This window comes from Anolis sagrei, chromosome Y (genome assembly GCF_037176765.1).
Source record: "Anolis sagrei isolate rAnoSag1 chromosome Y, rAnoSag1.mat, whole genome shotgun sequence".
NCBI classification, from domain to species: Eukaryota; Metazoa; Chordata; class Lepidosauria; order Squamata; family Dactyloidae; genus Anolis; species Anolis sagrei.
In genome coordinates, this window is record NC_090035.1 from 12497861 (window position 1) to 12514087 (window position 16227).

Genomic DNA, 16227 nt, shown 5'->3' on the forward strand with positions numbered 1-16227 from the left:
GAACACAGTTTGGTACTGCTTTAACTGCCATGGCTCAATGCTATGGGATGCTGGGAGTTGTAGTTTTGCAATGCTTTTCGCCTCCTTTAAGTGTATTTACACTGTAGAATTAATGCACTTTGACACCACTTTAACTCCCATGGCTCAATCCTATGAGACCCTGGGAGTTGTAGTTTTGCAAGGCTTTTAGCTTTCTTGAAGTGTATTTCCACTGTAGAAGTAACACAGTTTGATGCTGCTTTAACTGCCATGGCTCAATCCTATGGGATCCCGGGATTTGTAGTTTTGCAATGCTTTTCGCCTCCTTTAAGTGTATTTACACTGTAGAATTAATGCAGTTTGGCGCTGCTTTAACTGCCATGGCTCAGTGCTATGGGATCCCAGGAGTTGTAGTTTTGCAAGTCCTTTAGCCTCTTCTAGGTGTATCTGCACTGTAGAATTAACACAGTTTGGCGCTGCTTTAATTGCTATGGCTTAATGCTAGGGATCCAGGGAGTTGTAGTTTTGCAAAACTTTTAGCCTCCTTTAAGTGTATTTACACTGTAGAATTAATGCAGTTTGGTGCTGCTTTAACTGCCATGGCTCAGTGCTATGGGATCCAGGGAGTTGTAGTTTTGCAAAGCTTTTAGCCTCCTTTAAGTGTATTTACACTGTAGAATTAACGCAGTTTGGCTCTGCTTTAACTGCCATGGCTCAGTGTTATGGAATCACGGGAGTTGTAGTTTTGCAAGGTCTTTATATCTATCACTTCCCCAAACTACAAATCACAGGATTCCATAGCATTGAGCCATGATACACATAGAAAATAAAGACCTTGCAAAACTACAACTCCCAAGCTTCAACAACATTGAGCCATGGCAATTAAAGCGGTGCCAAATTGCATTAATTCTACACTTAAAGGAGGCTAAAAGTCTTGCAAAACTACAACTCCCAGGATCCCATTGCATTGAGCCATGTCGGTTAAAGCGGTGCCAAATTGCGTTAATTCTACAGTGTAAATACACTTAAAGGAGGCTAAAAGTCTTGCAAAACTACAACTCCCAGGATCCCATTGCATTGAGCCATGGTGGTTAAAGCGGTGCCAAATTGCATTAATTCTACAGTGTAAATACACTTAAAGGAGGCGAAAAACCTTGCAAAACTACAACTTTCTGGATCCCATTGCATTGAGCCATGGCAGTTAAAGCGGTGCCAAATTGCATTAATTCTACAGTGTAAATACACTTAAAGGAGGCTAAAAGCCTTGCAAAACTACAACTCCCGGGATCCCATAGCACTGAGCCATGGCAGTTAAAGCAGTGCCAAACTGTGTTAATTCTTCAGTGTAGATATACCTAGAGGAGGCTAAAGGACTTGCAAAACTACAACTCCCAGGATCCCATAGCACTGAGCCATGGCAGTTAATGCCACACCAAACTGCGTTAATTCTATAGTGTAGATGCACCCCCAGATCTCCAATGCTGTAGTCTATTTCTCAAACTACTTTGCTGTAAGCCTACCTTGCAGGGCTGTTGTTGGATAGTTCTACTAATAATAATTTAATAATGCTTTAATAAAAATTAGTGGATTTGGTAATAAGGACCACTGTGTAGTGGTGTAAGTCTTGGACGACATCCTTTGAGACCAGGGTTTGAATCTTTTCAGCTTTAGGAAAGGCACACTTTCTCAACCTCAGAAGCAGACGCTTAATAGACTTGCTTTCTGGTTGCCATAAGTCAGGAAGCGGACTTGAAGGCGCACAACAACAAATGCAACGTGTCACGCCTTTCGGTTGTGGAGAGGCATCTCTGGACGTGTTGGAACAAAATGGCAAATATTTAGACTGGCGCCGCACCTGATTGGCAAACAGGGCCCCAAACAAAGGGCCAAGGGGTGCCTCTGATATCGGGATATCTTTGAACCCAACCAGCAATATCACCAAACGTAGGGATATTATTTAACTCTTTCCCCCTCGCATTTTTCCCATAACTTTTTTGTTCCTCCCCAGGTGATTGTCCAGCGGTCCCTCTCCGCAAAGAGCTTGAACCACGCCAAAGGGGGGTCCATCCTGGCTAGCTATTTAAAAATGCTGCCCATGGCCCTCATCGTCATGCCGGGGATGATCAGCCGGATCCTGTATCCAGGTGAGAAGGGATGGAAGGAGAGGCTGCCGCAGGTTGCTTTTGCCTGAACTGACTGGGAAGGGCAAGGTTAACTGACCCTAATCTCCTTCTTGCTGAATTAATTGAGTGCTAACTGCTACTAAACTCAGTTTGCAGCGATTGAAGCAAGCTGGGGAGAAAGCCGGAGGGAGGGAAAGAAACCGGGACATTTTTAAAAGTGGGATGGTAAAGGATTAATTTGGGATTTCCATGATTCACCTGAGAGTGAATTAGTGGAGAGTGACACCATTTGAACTCCACAACCCAATTCTATGGAATTATGGGAGTTGTAATTTGCACTTTTTGACAGGGAAAGTGAGGGACCTTGTAAACTGCAACTCCCAGGATTCCATAGCACTGAGATAGATAGATAGATATGCTAGATATGCTAGATATGCTAGATAGATTGATGATACATAGAAATGATAGCTGGATGGATGGATAGCTATATGATACATAGAAATACTAAATAGATTGATCAGACATAGAGATAGATAGATAGATAGATAGATAGATAGATAGATAGATAGATGTATCCTGACTGGGGGCCCCCACTGGCGCAGTGGGTTAAACGGCTGAGTTGCTGAACTTGCTGGCCGAAAGGTCAGTGGTTTGAATACATGGAATAGGGTGAGCTCTTGCTGTTAGCCCCAGCTCCTGCCAACCTAGCAATTCGAAAACCTGCAAATGTGAGTTGATCAATAGGTACCGCTTCTGCGGGAAGGTAATGGTGCTCCATGCAGTCATGCAGGCCACATCACCTTGGAGGTGTCTACGGACAATGCCAACTCTTCAGCATAGAAATGGAGATTTGCACCACCCCCCAGAGTCAGACACAATTGGACTTAATGTCAAGAGGAAAACCTTTAGAGATACTAGATAGATTGATGACACATAGAAATGATGGGTGGGTGGATAGCGGTATTATATAGCTATCCATCCATCTACCCATTCATCCATCATTTCCATGTATCATCAATCTATCTAGTATCTCTAAAGGTAAAAGTTTCCCCTTGATATTAAGTCTGGTCATGTCTGAGATACGAGATATATTGTCTGGTTGTATATAGCGACACTAGATATATTGATCATACTAAGAAATGATAGATAGATAGATAGATAGATAGATAGATAGGTAGATAGATGACAGAGATACTAATCACATTGATAGAGATTATACATAGAGATATTTGATAGGCAGACAGATAGATGATACATAAATATAGATACTAGATAATCAACGATACATAGAAATGATGGATGGATGGATAGCTGTATGACACATAGAGATATAGATAGATTGATCATACAGGGAGATGATAGATGGGTAGATAGATAAAAATACTAATCAGATTGATAGAGATGATAGATAGACAGATAGATGCTACATAAATAGAGATACTAGATTGATCGATGATACAAAGAAATGATGGATGGATGGATAGCTAGCTATATGATACATAGAGATACTTAATAGATTGATTATACGTAGATATAATAGATGATAGATACATAGATACTAATCAGATTGATTGAGATGATACAGAGATGATAGATGATAGATAGATAGATAGATAGATAGATAGATAGATAGATAGATAGACTGGATAGACTGGATAGACTGATGATTCATAGATATGATGGATGGATGGATGGATAGCTGTATGATACATAGAAATACTAAATAGATTGACCATACATAGAGATAATAAATAGATAGATGGATAGATAGATAGATAGATAGATAGATAGATAGATAGATAGATATGCTAGATAGATAGATTGATGATACATAGAAATGATAGCTGGATGGATGGATAGCTATATGATACATAGAAATACTAAACAGATTGACCATACATAGAGATAATAGATAGATAGATAGATAGATAGATAGATAGATATACTAATCAGATTGATAGAGATGATACAGAGATAATAGATAGATAGATAGATAGATAGATAGATAGATAGATAGATAGATGCTACATAAGTAGATATATTAGATTGATGATACATAGAAATGATGGCTGGATGGATGGCTGTCTAGCTATATGATACATATAGATACTAAATAGATCGATCATACATAGATATAATAGAAAGATGATAGGTAAATAGAGATACTAATCAGATTGATAGAGATGATGCAGAGATGATAGATAGATAGATAGAGATACTAGATAGATTGATGATACATAGAAATTATGGAAGCATGGAAGCATGGATAGATAGCTATATGATACATAGAGGTACTAGATAGATTGATCATACATATATCATATAGATAGAGATAGTAATCAGATCGATAGAGATCATACCTCATGGGCCATCCAGTCCAACCCCCTGCCAAGAAGCAGGAATATTGCATTAAAATCACCCTTGACAGATGGCCATCCAGCCTCTGTTTAAAAGCTTCCAAAGAAGGAGCCTGCCCTGGAGTGTGGTGGAGGCTCCTTCTTTGGAAGCTTTTAAACAGAGGCTGGATGGCCATCTGTCAGGGGTGATTTGAATGCAATATTCCTGCTTCTTGGCAGGGGGTTGGACTGGATGGCCCATGAAGTCTCTTCGAACTCTTTGATTCTATGATTCTATACAGGCGTGTCAGGTGGGAACGAGAGACGGGGCCTTTTCTGTGGTGGCCCCTCGGCTATGGAATTCTTGAATGAAATTAGATCTGCCCCCTCCCTCCTGACCTTTAGGAAGGTAGTGAAAACCTGGCTGTGGAATGAAGCTTTTGCGGAATGATGTCTGAGACCGGCAATCGACCAAAGTTACTGACCACAATATATGGACTGAGTTGGACATGATTTTATCTTGGCGAACGGCTATTATGGAATTTATCCTATATGTATTTGTTAATTTTAATGTTGATGTGTGGTGTTTTAGATTTTTAGTGTTAGCATTGAATCTTTGCTGTCAGCCGGTCGGAGTCCCTCTACGGAGATAGAGAAGATCGGGATATAAAAGTTTTAAATAAATAAATAGATATTAGATAGGTTCTTGTAGGTTTTTTCGGGCTATAGGGCCATGTTCTAGAGGCATTTCTCCTGACGTTTCGCCTGCATCTATGGCAAGCATCCTCAGAGATAGTGAGGTCCTCACTACCTCTGAGGATGCTTGCCATAGATGCAGGCGAAACGTCAGGAGAAATGCCTCTAGAACATGGCCCTATAGCCCGAAAAAAACCGACAAGAACCTAGTGATTCCGGCCATGAAAGCCTTCGACAATAGATATTAGATAGATCGATAGATAGATGATACATAAATAATCATTAGCTTTACAAGGTTAAAGAGGTGGCAAGCTGCATGACTTTTACTGTGTCGGCACACCCTTAAACTATGAGGCACTTGTTGATGCCAAAGCTGTTTTTCACCGGGTGCATTAACTGGGTGGCCTTGTAAGGCAGTTGACGGGTGCTTTGTGGGAAGCCTTTGAAACCGTCTCTCCCTTGCTAAGCCCTTTGCAAGCATAACAGAAACCGGCCTGACCCAGTAAGAAAAAAAAGAAAGGCAGGACGCTGCTGTGTCAGCAGGACTGGGGAGGCAGGCGTCTTCATGCGGGCACACGCCCGGGACTTGCCACACCTGGCAAGCGAGGGATGGCCGTGATTCGCAATCGCCACCGGCACCACCGTCTCTCAGATCTTCTCGTGTCAACCTCATGTGCGTCCTCACCCAAAACAAAGGGCACGATCCGTAGAGATCTGGGTTGATGATGCACCCTTCAGGCATTAGACCTATTCAAAGCCGGGTAATGTGGTTTTTAAAAAACTGGATCTTTGAGGATTCCCAGAAATTCTAGCAGGGCATTTCTGGGAATCCTCAAATTCCTAGTGGTCAAGGAATGCTGGGGGTTGGAATCTGAAATATTTGCAGGGCTGAAGTTTGGGAAACTGAGGCTTACAAGTCAGATTCAAACTCCATCCCAGTGGCGCAGTGGGTTAAACTGAAGGACTGAAGGCCGACAGGTCGGAGATTCGAATCCGGGGAGAGGCGGATGAGCTCCCTCTATCAGCTCCAGCTCCTCATGCGGGGACATCCCACAAGGATGATAAAAACATCAATTCATCCGGATGTCCCCTGGGCAACGTCCTTGCAGACGGCCAATTCTCTCACACCAGAAGCGACTTGCAGTTTCTCAAGTCACTCCTGACATGACCAAAAAACACCATGCTGATTCTAGTATAGGGTTTTGTGGCAAGGTTTGCCATCATTTCCAATGAGGCTGAGAGTATGTGACTTGGCCAAGGTGCATATTAATTGTCAAGTGGGAATTTGAACCCTGGTCTCTATGGGAGTTGTAGTTTGGTATAGTTTGTCCCTGTCTTTGTCTCCTTAGGGGGTAAGTGGAAGGTTTGATTGCATCTAGACTATAGAAAAAATGCGGTTTGATTTCACCTGAACTGCCTTGACTCAATGCTATGGGATTCTGGGAGCTGTTGTTTGCACTCTACAGCAGAAAAGGCTCAAGGTTTCCTAAAACTAAAACTCCCACGACCAATTTTGTTGCCGGTAGGTAAAGCAAAGCATGGAGAATACTCAACCCAACTGGCCATAATGTCTCCCATCCGGACCCGGTGTTTCGCTAGTTTTAGTTTCTTCCAGACAACTCAAATGAGTTGGAAGGGACCCAAAGGGCCACCCAGTCCAACCTCTTTCTGCCTGGCAGGAAGACACCATCAAAGCCCTCCCAACAGATGGCCATACAATATCTGCTTAAAATCCTCCAGAGAAAGAGGTGCCTCTTGAAGGAGCTAGAAAATGCCTAGAGAGGACCTAATTTGTTGGATGTGGGTAAACTAAACCAACCTAGATAATCTCAATAATGCCTAAAGATGGCATATTCTGTTGGTAAATGAAACCATCATTAGGACATAGAAAGAACAATTACCACCAAGAGTCCTACCTGTGGCCCATTGCTGTCGGGGAAAGCATGCGGATTACGGCCCCTTCCCAAAACACACCTCATCTCCCCCATGCCTTCGTCACTCTTCCGTCTCCGGGCCTCTTCCAAAGCCAAGCTCAGGAGAGGCTGGGGGCTCCCCAAGGGGCTCACGAAGGTCCCTCGGCTGATGTGGGGCTCGCTCAGCTTTCGTTGCACAGGAGGCCGATGGCGGTGGTGGTCCCCGTTGAGGAGGAAATCCGAATTGGTCCTCCGCAGAAGCATGGGGTGATCCCTGGCCTCAAAATACTCATCTGAGACGGACGACGCATCAGAGGGGAGGTAGCTGTGGTTGGCGGAGCTGCCGGACACACTCTCTGGACCGCTGAAGACCACGTGGTCATCCTTTTCCTCCTCTCCATCTTCTGCCTCATCCCCTTGTACCCCATTTACAGGATGGGTCATGATGTCATCGGACACTGCCTCTTGCCTGCTTAGCTGTCGACAAATCCCCGAAACATGGGGATCTTCTCCATCTACGATATTGGCACCGTTGCTCTCGGTTTGGTGACCCTCTAATTCAGAATCTTGTTCTTTGGAGTTTTTTGTGGAGATCATTTCTGTCACAGGGACTGTTCTTGGTTTTGGCACCGGTGGCACAGCCCCGTCATGGTGAGTTTGGTCTTGACTTTGTCCTTCCAAGTGCTGACCGTTGGCCAAGGTTTCTCCATTTGTTGACATCTTCTCAGCAAGATTCGTTGTTCCATCCGTATGATTAATTGGAGTCTCTTGGTTTTGGTGAGAGGGAGGCAATGAGTTTTTGGCTTGGTTCGGAGAGCTTGGATGGTGGCCCTTGTGGCTTTCTTTCTGCTTCAGCATCTGCCGGTGTTGAGCGTTGGCCTGGGACACATCGCACACCTTGATGCGGTTCATCTGCGAGAGCTGGATGTTCTTGATCTTGGGGTCGATGATGTTGATGTAACCCAAGATCTCGCTCCCGGGTTCTGGGTCGGGCTCAACCCAAGTTGGCAAGTAGTCGAACATGTTGGCTTTCTCTAGGTTCAGGAGCCCTGGGTGGATTGGGGGAGCTGTTTCCACTGGGTCGCTGGGCCTCTCGGACACCCGTCCCTCCGGAATGACTTTCCCCTTTGGTGTCCGTTCAGGGAGGTTCTTGTCGCTCTGGGCCTTTCCGTTGCTTTCGATTTGCTCTACACTCTTCGCCTTGACCAGGGCGTACTTGGGGTTGAACATCTTCTTCACCATGGCGCTGTTGTTAGGATTGACCGGTGCCACCGACGGGAGGACTAAGGGCTCCGGCTCAGGTTCCTCTTCCATTGGGATGGACTTCAAGCTGACCCCTCGAGACACCAGATACAGTTCTTGGAACTGCTTGTCAAAGGCCTCCACCACTTGTCCGGACAGGACCGAAATGACGTTTCGGTCACATCGAGCAGCAGACCAGGTGAAGCTGGAAGCGAGGAGGAAAAACAGTGAGTTACTTTCGAATAACAACAACAACAATAACAGCAACACTATGTTCAAGGTAGAATGGAAAAGGAGATGAAGATCAGCTTAAAAAGGCAATGAGACACAACTCAAAGAAAGGTCCGGTGAATCCACAAAATGCACTTTTGCATTCACTGGATTAATATCTGCTGGTGAACCAATGCAAGGCTTTGGTTTGTGCTAAGTTTCTCATCTGCTTGATTCTCATCTGTGAGAGAAGTAATGCAAGCTTTCAGGTACTTGAGGATTTTATTTTGTCTCAGAAAAATGACAGCTAAGAGTGCGTCTGCACGGTACCGTTAGTGCAGTTTGACACCACATTCAGTGCCATTGGGAGTTGGGGTTTGACAAACTCTTTAGCCTTCTCTGACAAAGAATACAAACTCCAACTCCCTTGACTTCACAGCATTGAACCAGGGCAGCTTAACTGGTGTCAAACCGTATTCATGCCACAGTATACACACACTCTAAGACAGCATTTCTCAACCTGGGGGTCACGAGAGGGTGTCAGAGGGGTCAGAAAACATAGTATTTTCTGTTAATCATGGGGTCCTGTGTGGGCAGTTTGGAGTTCAGAAGCTCTTTGATTGTAGTGAACTATAAATTCCAGCAACTACAGCTCCCAAATGTCAAGATCTATTATCCCCAAACTCCACCAATGTTCACATTAGGGCCTATTGAGTATCCGTGCCAAATTTTGTCCATATCCATCATTGGTCCATATCCAGCATTGCGTGAGTCCACAGTGGTCTCTGGATGTAGGTTAACTACAACTCCAAAACACAAGGTCAATGCCCACCAAACCCTTCCAGTATTTTCTGTTGGCCATGGGAGTTCTGTGTGCCAAGTTTGGTTCAATTCCATTGTTGGTTGAGTTGAGTTCCAAATGCTCTTTGATTGTAGGTGAACTATAAGTCCCAACAACTACAACTCCCAAATGTTAAGGTCTGTTTTCCCCAAACTCCACCAGTGTTCACTGGTGTCTGCGCCCTACACCACTGCTTAGCTGGTATTGCACCACCTGACATCCGCCGGGAAGTAGCAGCCAATAGTGAAAGGACCAAGGGAGTGACATCTCCAGCTCATCCCCTGTTTGGGTATCAGCCAGCACGTCAATGACTTAAATCAAGACATAGTTTTCTTAGATCTGCAGAGACACTCGCTGGAACACCTCAGCAAGCGAGAGTCCAAAAGTGGCAGGCCCAAACCCAGCACCTCAATCCGTGGGTGATACCCGATGAGAGACTCCTCCCTGGGCACACAGAAGACTGGGCGACTTGGAAGGCGCTGAACAGACTGTGCTCTGGCACCACGAGATGCAGAGCCAACCTCAAGAAATGGGGCTACAGGGTGGAATCCATGGCATGCGAGTGCGGAGAAGAGCACACCACTGACCACCTGCTGCAATGCACCCTGAGCCCTGCCACATGCACAATGGAGGACCTCCTTGCGGCAACACCAGAGGCACTCCAAGTGGCCAGATACTGGTCAAAGGACATTTAATCAACTACCAAGTTTGCAAAATCTGTGTTGTTTTTTGTTTTTGTTTTTTTAATCTGTTTGTTTGTTTTGTTCTGTTAGAAATGTAATACAATGGTATGGTTGCTGATGACACGATAAATAAATAAACAACCAGTGTTCACAATTGGGCATATTGAGTATTTGTGCCAAATTGGGTCCAGTGAATGAAAATACATCCTGCATATCAGATATTTACATTACGATTCACAACAGTAGCAAAATTATAGTTATGAAGTAGCAACGAAAATAATGTTATGGTTGGGGGTCACCACAACATAAGGAACTGCATTAAGTGGTCGCGGCATTAGGAAGGTTGAGAAACACTGAAGGAAAGGCTCTTTACCTGTAGGAGCCACACATGGCTTTGTCCCCGTCCACAAACATGAATTTCTGGGCCAAGGCGCCCTTGAAGCGGGTGGCTGAGCGGGTGAAAAACTCCGTCCCGCCGGTCGTTCGGACTCTGAGATTCTGCAAAAGTTAAACGGAGAAGGAAAGGTCATTAGGAAACAAATAGGAAAATGTTTCACCATAGAAGCAAACCATATTCCTGGGTGCATTGAATTGCAAACTTGTCCCATATTCGTAATCTGTTTGCATAACTCGCAGGGTTCCTTCTGGGAGGCCTGACATGGCATATTTTAAAGCAGCACCACCCAAATGTCAAGAGCAGTGGATAATGGATGCACTAATTAATTTAATGTATGCTCCATCTGGAGAGACAGCATGATGTGGCGTCTTGAGCGTCGGACTGTTTCAAATTCAGTTGCAGCAACGGGAGCAAACTGGGAACGAAAGCGGGAGGAAGGGAGGTTTTGAAAACAGCTGGGAGAATGAGATGGAGGAGTATTCCTGGGCACTTCCATTGACTTAAAAGGGTGCGGAGCGATGGGGGAACTGGGTGTGCTTTGCAGGAGAAAGCAGACGGGCATCAAAAACGTAATGGAGGAGAACAGCAAACACCAAATTGTTTTGCTGCCAGCCCCATTGGCAAACAAATCAATAAGGTTTCCATTGGTCCTCAGCCAAATGTCCTGGAAAAACATCACGTTTACCTCTTCCCTGTGATAGAGTGCATCTACGTTGCGTGATTACTGCACTTTGACAACACTTGAACAGCCATGTCTCAATGCAATGGAATCCTGGGAGTTGTAGTTTCACAAGGACCCTTCTTGGTTCTGGACTCAGTCTTTGGCAAAGAAGGCTGAAGTATCTCTAAAGTTTTGAAAGACTTTTGCAAAGACTTCAGCCTTCTCTTCCAAATAAGGCTAAAGGCCTTGTGAAACTACAACTCCCAGGATTCTATCTATCCCATGATAGATAGATAAAATGGATGGAGAGAAAGGTAGAGATGGATACTAGATATCTCACAGAGAGACAGATAGCACTCTTTGGATATCTCATCAATATACCACATATTGATGAGAAGGTAAGATCCCTTGTAAAACTACAACTCCCAGGATTCCATAGCACTGAGCGTTGGCAGTTCAAGTGGTGTAAAACCGCATTCATTCTACAGTGTAGATATACCATGGGTTCATTACGGAAGGAAGGATAGTAATTCCATAATGCTTGCTTTGTCACTTGCATTCTGAACACCTTGCAAAACTACAACTCCTGAGATTCCGTCACATTGAACTGTGGCAGTTAAAGTGGTGTCAAAGTGGATTACTTATATCGTACAGGTGCAGCCTTGGACTGGAACCCCCCCTGAGTTTGGTAATATCTCTGGATGCAGGGTGAACTACAACTCCCGCGCGGGTGGGTCATTCCCCCCTCCAAACCCCTCCAGTATGTTATATTGATCACCAGGGTTCTGTGTGCCAAGTTTGATATCCAGATCTGTCATTGGGTGGGTTCAGGGTTCTCTGGATAAGGATGAACTACAACTCCCAGATCCAAGAGCAATCTCCCTCAAACCCCGCCTGTATGCACAGTTGAGTCTGCTGAACAAGCCAGTACCTGCCGCATTCGTTGCTTAAGTCACATTGACCGACCATCTGCGCAGGGTTCCATACTTTGCACTTTAACAACACAAACATTCAATACTAAGGCTTCCCACCAAAATGGAACTGTAGAGGAGAGTCTGCTTAACAAGCCAGTACCTGCCGCATTCGTTGCTTAAGTCACATTGACCAACCGTCTGCGCAGGGTTCCATACTTTGCACTTTAGCAACACAACTGTCCAATGCTAAGGGTTCCCACCAAAATGGAACTGTAGAGGAGAGTCTGCTGAACAAGCCAGTGCCTGCTGCATTCGTTGCTTAAGTCACATTGACTGACTGTCTGCGCAGGATTCCATACTTTGCACTTTAACAACACAACCGTTCAATGTTAAGGCTTCCCGTCAAAATGGAACTGTAGAGGAGAGTCTCCTGAACAAGCCAGTACCGCTGCATACCAGTACTGCCATCTGTTGAGGAGTTACGAAAGTGGAGGCATTACTTTTCATGCAACCCTTGTCCATATCTTCACTTTTATTATGTGTATAGATAGATTTGAAAAAAGAGAAACCCAAAAAGCGAACATGGGAGAAAGCCTTTCAATCGTGTGTTTGTGGACGTCTTTGCTTCTTCGCCAAAATTTTTCATATTTTGGACACGGAGGTATTGCGTTGTGCAGCTGACTTTTACCACCTGTTTGAGAATCAAAATTAAAATTAAAGCCTCCCAAAGACAGGTTGGACCCGTTCGCCTTGTGTTTTAATTGGACGGTTGCCGCCTTTCCCCGTTTTATTTTCTTTTTTCTTCTCGCTTTTGGGCCACCCTGTTTCCCTTCTTCTCATTATGCCACCCAACACCGAAAAATGGGATGTGCCTCAACAGTATATCATCCGCATACTGAAAACGATTAATGGCTTCCGATAAGCTTCCAGGACCAATTCAAACCCTATGCCAGTGTTTCACAACCTTCCTAATGCCACAACCCCTTAATACAATTCCTCATGTTGTGGTGACCCCCAACCATAAAATTATTTTCGTTGCTACTTCATAACTATAATTTTGCTACTGTTACTAATTGCAATGTAAATATCTGATGTGGGATGTATTTTCATTCCCTGGACCAAATTTGGCACAAATACCCAATACGCCCAAATTTAAATACTGGTGGGGTTGGGGAGGGGGATTTTGTCATTTGGGAGTTGTAGTTGCTGGGATTAATAGTTCACCTACAATCAAAAAGCATTCTGAACTCCATCAACAATGGAATTGAACCAAACTTGGCACACAGAACTCCCATGACCAACAGAAAATTCAGCAAGAGTTCGGTGGGCATTGACTTTGACGTTTGGAGTTGTAGTTCACCTACATCCAGAGAGCAGTGTGCACTCAAATAATGATGGAACTGGCCCAAACTTGGCATGAGTACTCAATATGCCCAAATGTGAACACTGGTGCAGTTTGAGCAAAATAGACCTTGACATTTGGGAGTTGTGGTTGCTGAGATTTATAGTTCACCTACAATCAAAGAGCATTCTGAACTCCATCAAAGATGGAATTGAACCAAACTTGGCACACAGGGCTCCCATGACCAACAGAAAATACTGGAAGGATTCGGTGGGCATTGACTTTGATGTTTGGAGTTGTAGTTCACCTACATCCAGAGAGCACTGTGGACACAAACAATGATGGATCTGGACCAAACTTGGCATGAATACTCAATAAGCCCAAATGTGAACACTGGTGGAGCTTGAGGAAAATAGATCTTTTAGTGCTACCTTTGCTTTGCCTGTCCCACTCCATTTTATCCCTTTTAGTTTTAGGGAGTTGTAGTTTCTGGGATTTATAGTTCACCTAAAATCAAAGAGCATTCTGAACTCCATCAACAATGGAATTGAACCAAACTTGGCACACAGAACTCCCATTACCAACAGAAAATACTGGAAGGGTTGGTGGGCACTGATCTTGAGTTTTGGAGTTGTAGTTCACCTACATCCAGAGAGCATTGTGGACTCAAATAATGATAGATCTGGACCAAACTTGGCATGAATACTCAATATGCCCAAGTGTGAACACTGGTGGAGTTTGACATTTGGGAGTTGTAGTTGCTGGGATTTATAGTTCACCTAAAATCGAAGAGCATTCTGAACTCCATCAAAGATGGAATTGAACCAATCTTGGCACACAGGACTCCCATGACCAACAGAAAATACTGGAAGGGTTTGGTGGGCACTGACCTTGAGTTTTGGAGTTGTAGTTCACCTACATCCAGAGAACACTGTGGACTCAAATAATGATAGATCTGGACCAAACTTGGTACAGATACTCAATATGCCCAAATGTGAACACTGGTGGAGCATGAGGAAAATAGGCCTTGACATTTGGGAGTTGTAGTTGCTGGGACTTATAGTTCACCTACAATCAAAGATGACCCTGAACCCCACTAATGATAGAATTGGGCCAAACCTGAAACACAGAACCCCCAAGACGGGACATTTTCAAGGCAGCAGAGAAAGTGGGAAAGCAGAGGATTCATCTACCCAATTAGCTGGAGGCGACTGTAATTTGACATAATGTATTATTTGAGGTCACGAAGAGTCGGAGACGACTGAACGAATGAACAACAACAACAACAATTATTTGATTTATATCCTGCTTTTCTTCTCCCAAGAAGCCTTTTTTCATTTAGTCTATTCTATCTATCGCCTTCGGCAAGTCACTTAATTTGACAAATATATTATTTTCACAAGCAGAAAGGTCTGGCTGGTACGACTGGGTTGCTGTGAGTTTTCCGGGCTGTCTGGCCATGTTCCAGAAGCACTCTCTCCTGACCTTTCGCCCACATCTATAGCAGGCATCCTCAGAGGTTGTGAGGTCTGTTGGAACTAGGCAAGTGGGGTTTATATTATTATTATTATTATTATTATTAATGTCATTTTGATAATGTTGTTGTTGTTTGTTGTATATGTTTTGATTTTATTGCTGTGTTATGTTGTCTAGGCTTGGCCCCATGTAAGCTGCTCCGAGTCCCCATCGGGGAGATGGTGGCGGGGTAGAAATAAAGATGATGATGATGATGATTATTATTATTATTATTTATATATATCTCTGGAATGTCCTGGGTGGGAGAAAGAACTCTTGTCTGCTTGAGGCAAGTGTGAATGTTGCAATTGGCCACCTTGGTTAGCACTGAATAGCCTTGCAGCTTCAAAGCCTGGCTCATATGCAGAGAAGCCAATGAAATCCACAAGCATGTGGACAATTTCAACAGAAAGGAGGAAACCATGAAAATGAACAAGATCTGGCTACTAGTATATAAAAACTCTAAAATAAGGACAGTAAATAGAGAACAACACTCAAAAAATGGGAATTCAAGGCATGAAACAATCAGGGCCAGCTAACACCTCCCAACAAAGGATTTCCCCAGGTAGGAAGCAGCCAGGCTTTGATGCTACAAGGCCATTCAGTGGTAATCAAGGTGGCCAATTGCGACATTCACACCTGCCTTAAGCAGACAAGAATTATTTCTCCCACCCCGAACAAACCATGACAATGAACAAAATCTGGTTACCAGTATTTAAAAAAACCTCTAAAATCAGGACAGTAAATAAAGAGCAACACTAAAAAAATGGGAATTCAAGGCATGAAACAATCAGGGCCAGCTAACACCTCCCAACAAAGGATCTCCCTTGGTAGGAAGCAGCCAGGCTTTGATGCTACAAGACCATTCAGTGGTAATCAAGGTGGCCAATTGTGACATTTACACCTGCCTTAAGCAGACAAGAATTCTTTCTCTCACCCTGGACAAACCATGATTACGAACAAAATCTGGCTACCGGTATTAAAAAACTCTAAAATTAGGACAGTAAATAAAGAACACTCAAAAAACAGGGTAATTCCAGACAGGGGCAGCTAGCACCTCCCAACAAAGGATTCCCCCAGGCAAGAAGCAGCCAGGCTTTGATGCTACAAGGCCATTCAGCAATAATCAAGGTGGCCAATTGCAACATTAAGCAGACAAGAGTTTCTTCTCCCACCCTGGACAATATTCCACAGATATATAAACCCCACTTGCGTAGTTTCAAACAGACCTCACAACCTCTGAGGATCCCTGCCATAGATGTGGGTGAAACGTCAGGAGAGAATGCTTCTGGAACATGGCCATACAGCCTGGAAAACTCACAGCAACCCAGTCGTACCAGCCAGACCTTTCTGGTTGTGAAAATAATATATTTGT

General features: G+C 44.0%; 2 protein-coding genes across 4 annotated transcripts in view; one reads left to right on the forward strand and one right to left on the reverse strand.

The window, feature by feature from the left end:
• The window catches only part of LOC132782105 (sodium/mannose cotransporter SLC5A10), an 84448-nt gene that overhangs the window by 20129 nt on the left and 48092 nt on the right, over positions 1 to 16227 (forward strand). For both annotated transcript variants that reach the window (XM_060786784.2, XM_067461893.1), the window contains one exon: positions 1988 to 2123. In XM_060786784.2, coding sequence (XP_060642767.2) covers positions 1988 to 2123 — 136 coding nt within the window. The remainder of the gene's footprint in view (positions 1 to 1987; positions 2124 to 16227) is intronic.
• Positions 1 to 16227, reverse strand: part of LOC137095347 (protein FAM83G-like) — a 47971-nt gene that overhangs the window by 4131 nt on the left and 27613 nt on the right. The window contains exons 3-4 of one of the 2 annotated variants that reach the window (XM_067461891.1): positions 10397 to 10521; positions 7051 to 8494 (exon numbers count right to left, since the gene is read on the reverse strand). In XM_067461891.1, coding sequence (XP_067317992.1) covers positions 7051 to 8494; positions 10397 to 10521 — 1569 coding nt within the window. The remainder of the gene's footprint in view (positions 1 to 7050; positions 8495 to 10396; positions 10522 to 16227) is intronic. The other variant, XM_067461892.1, reaches the window with a different exon arrangement.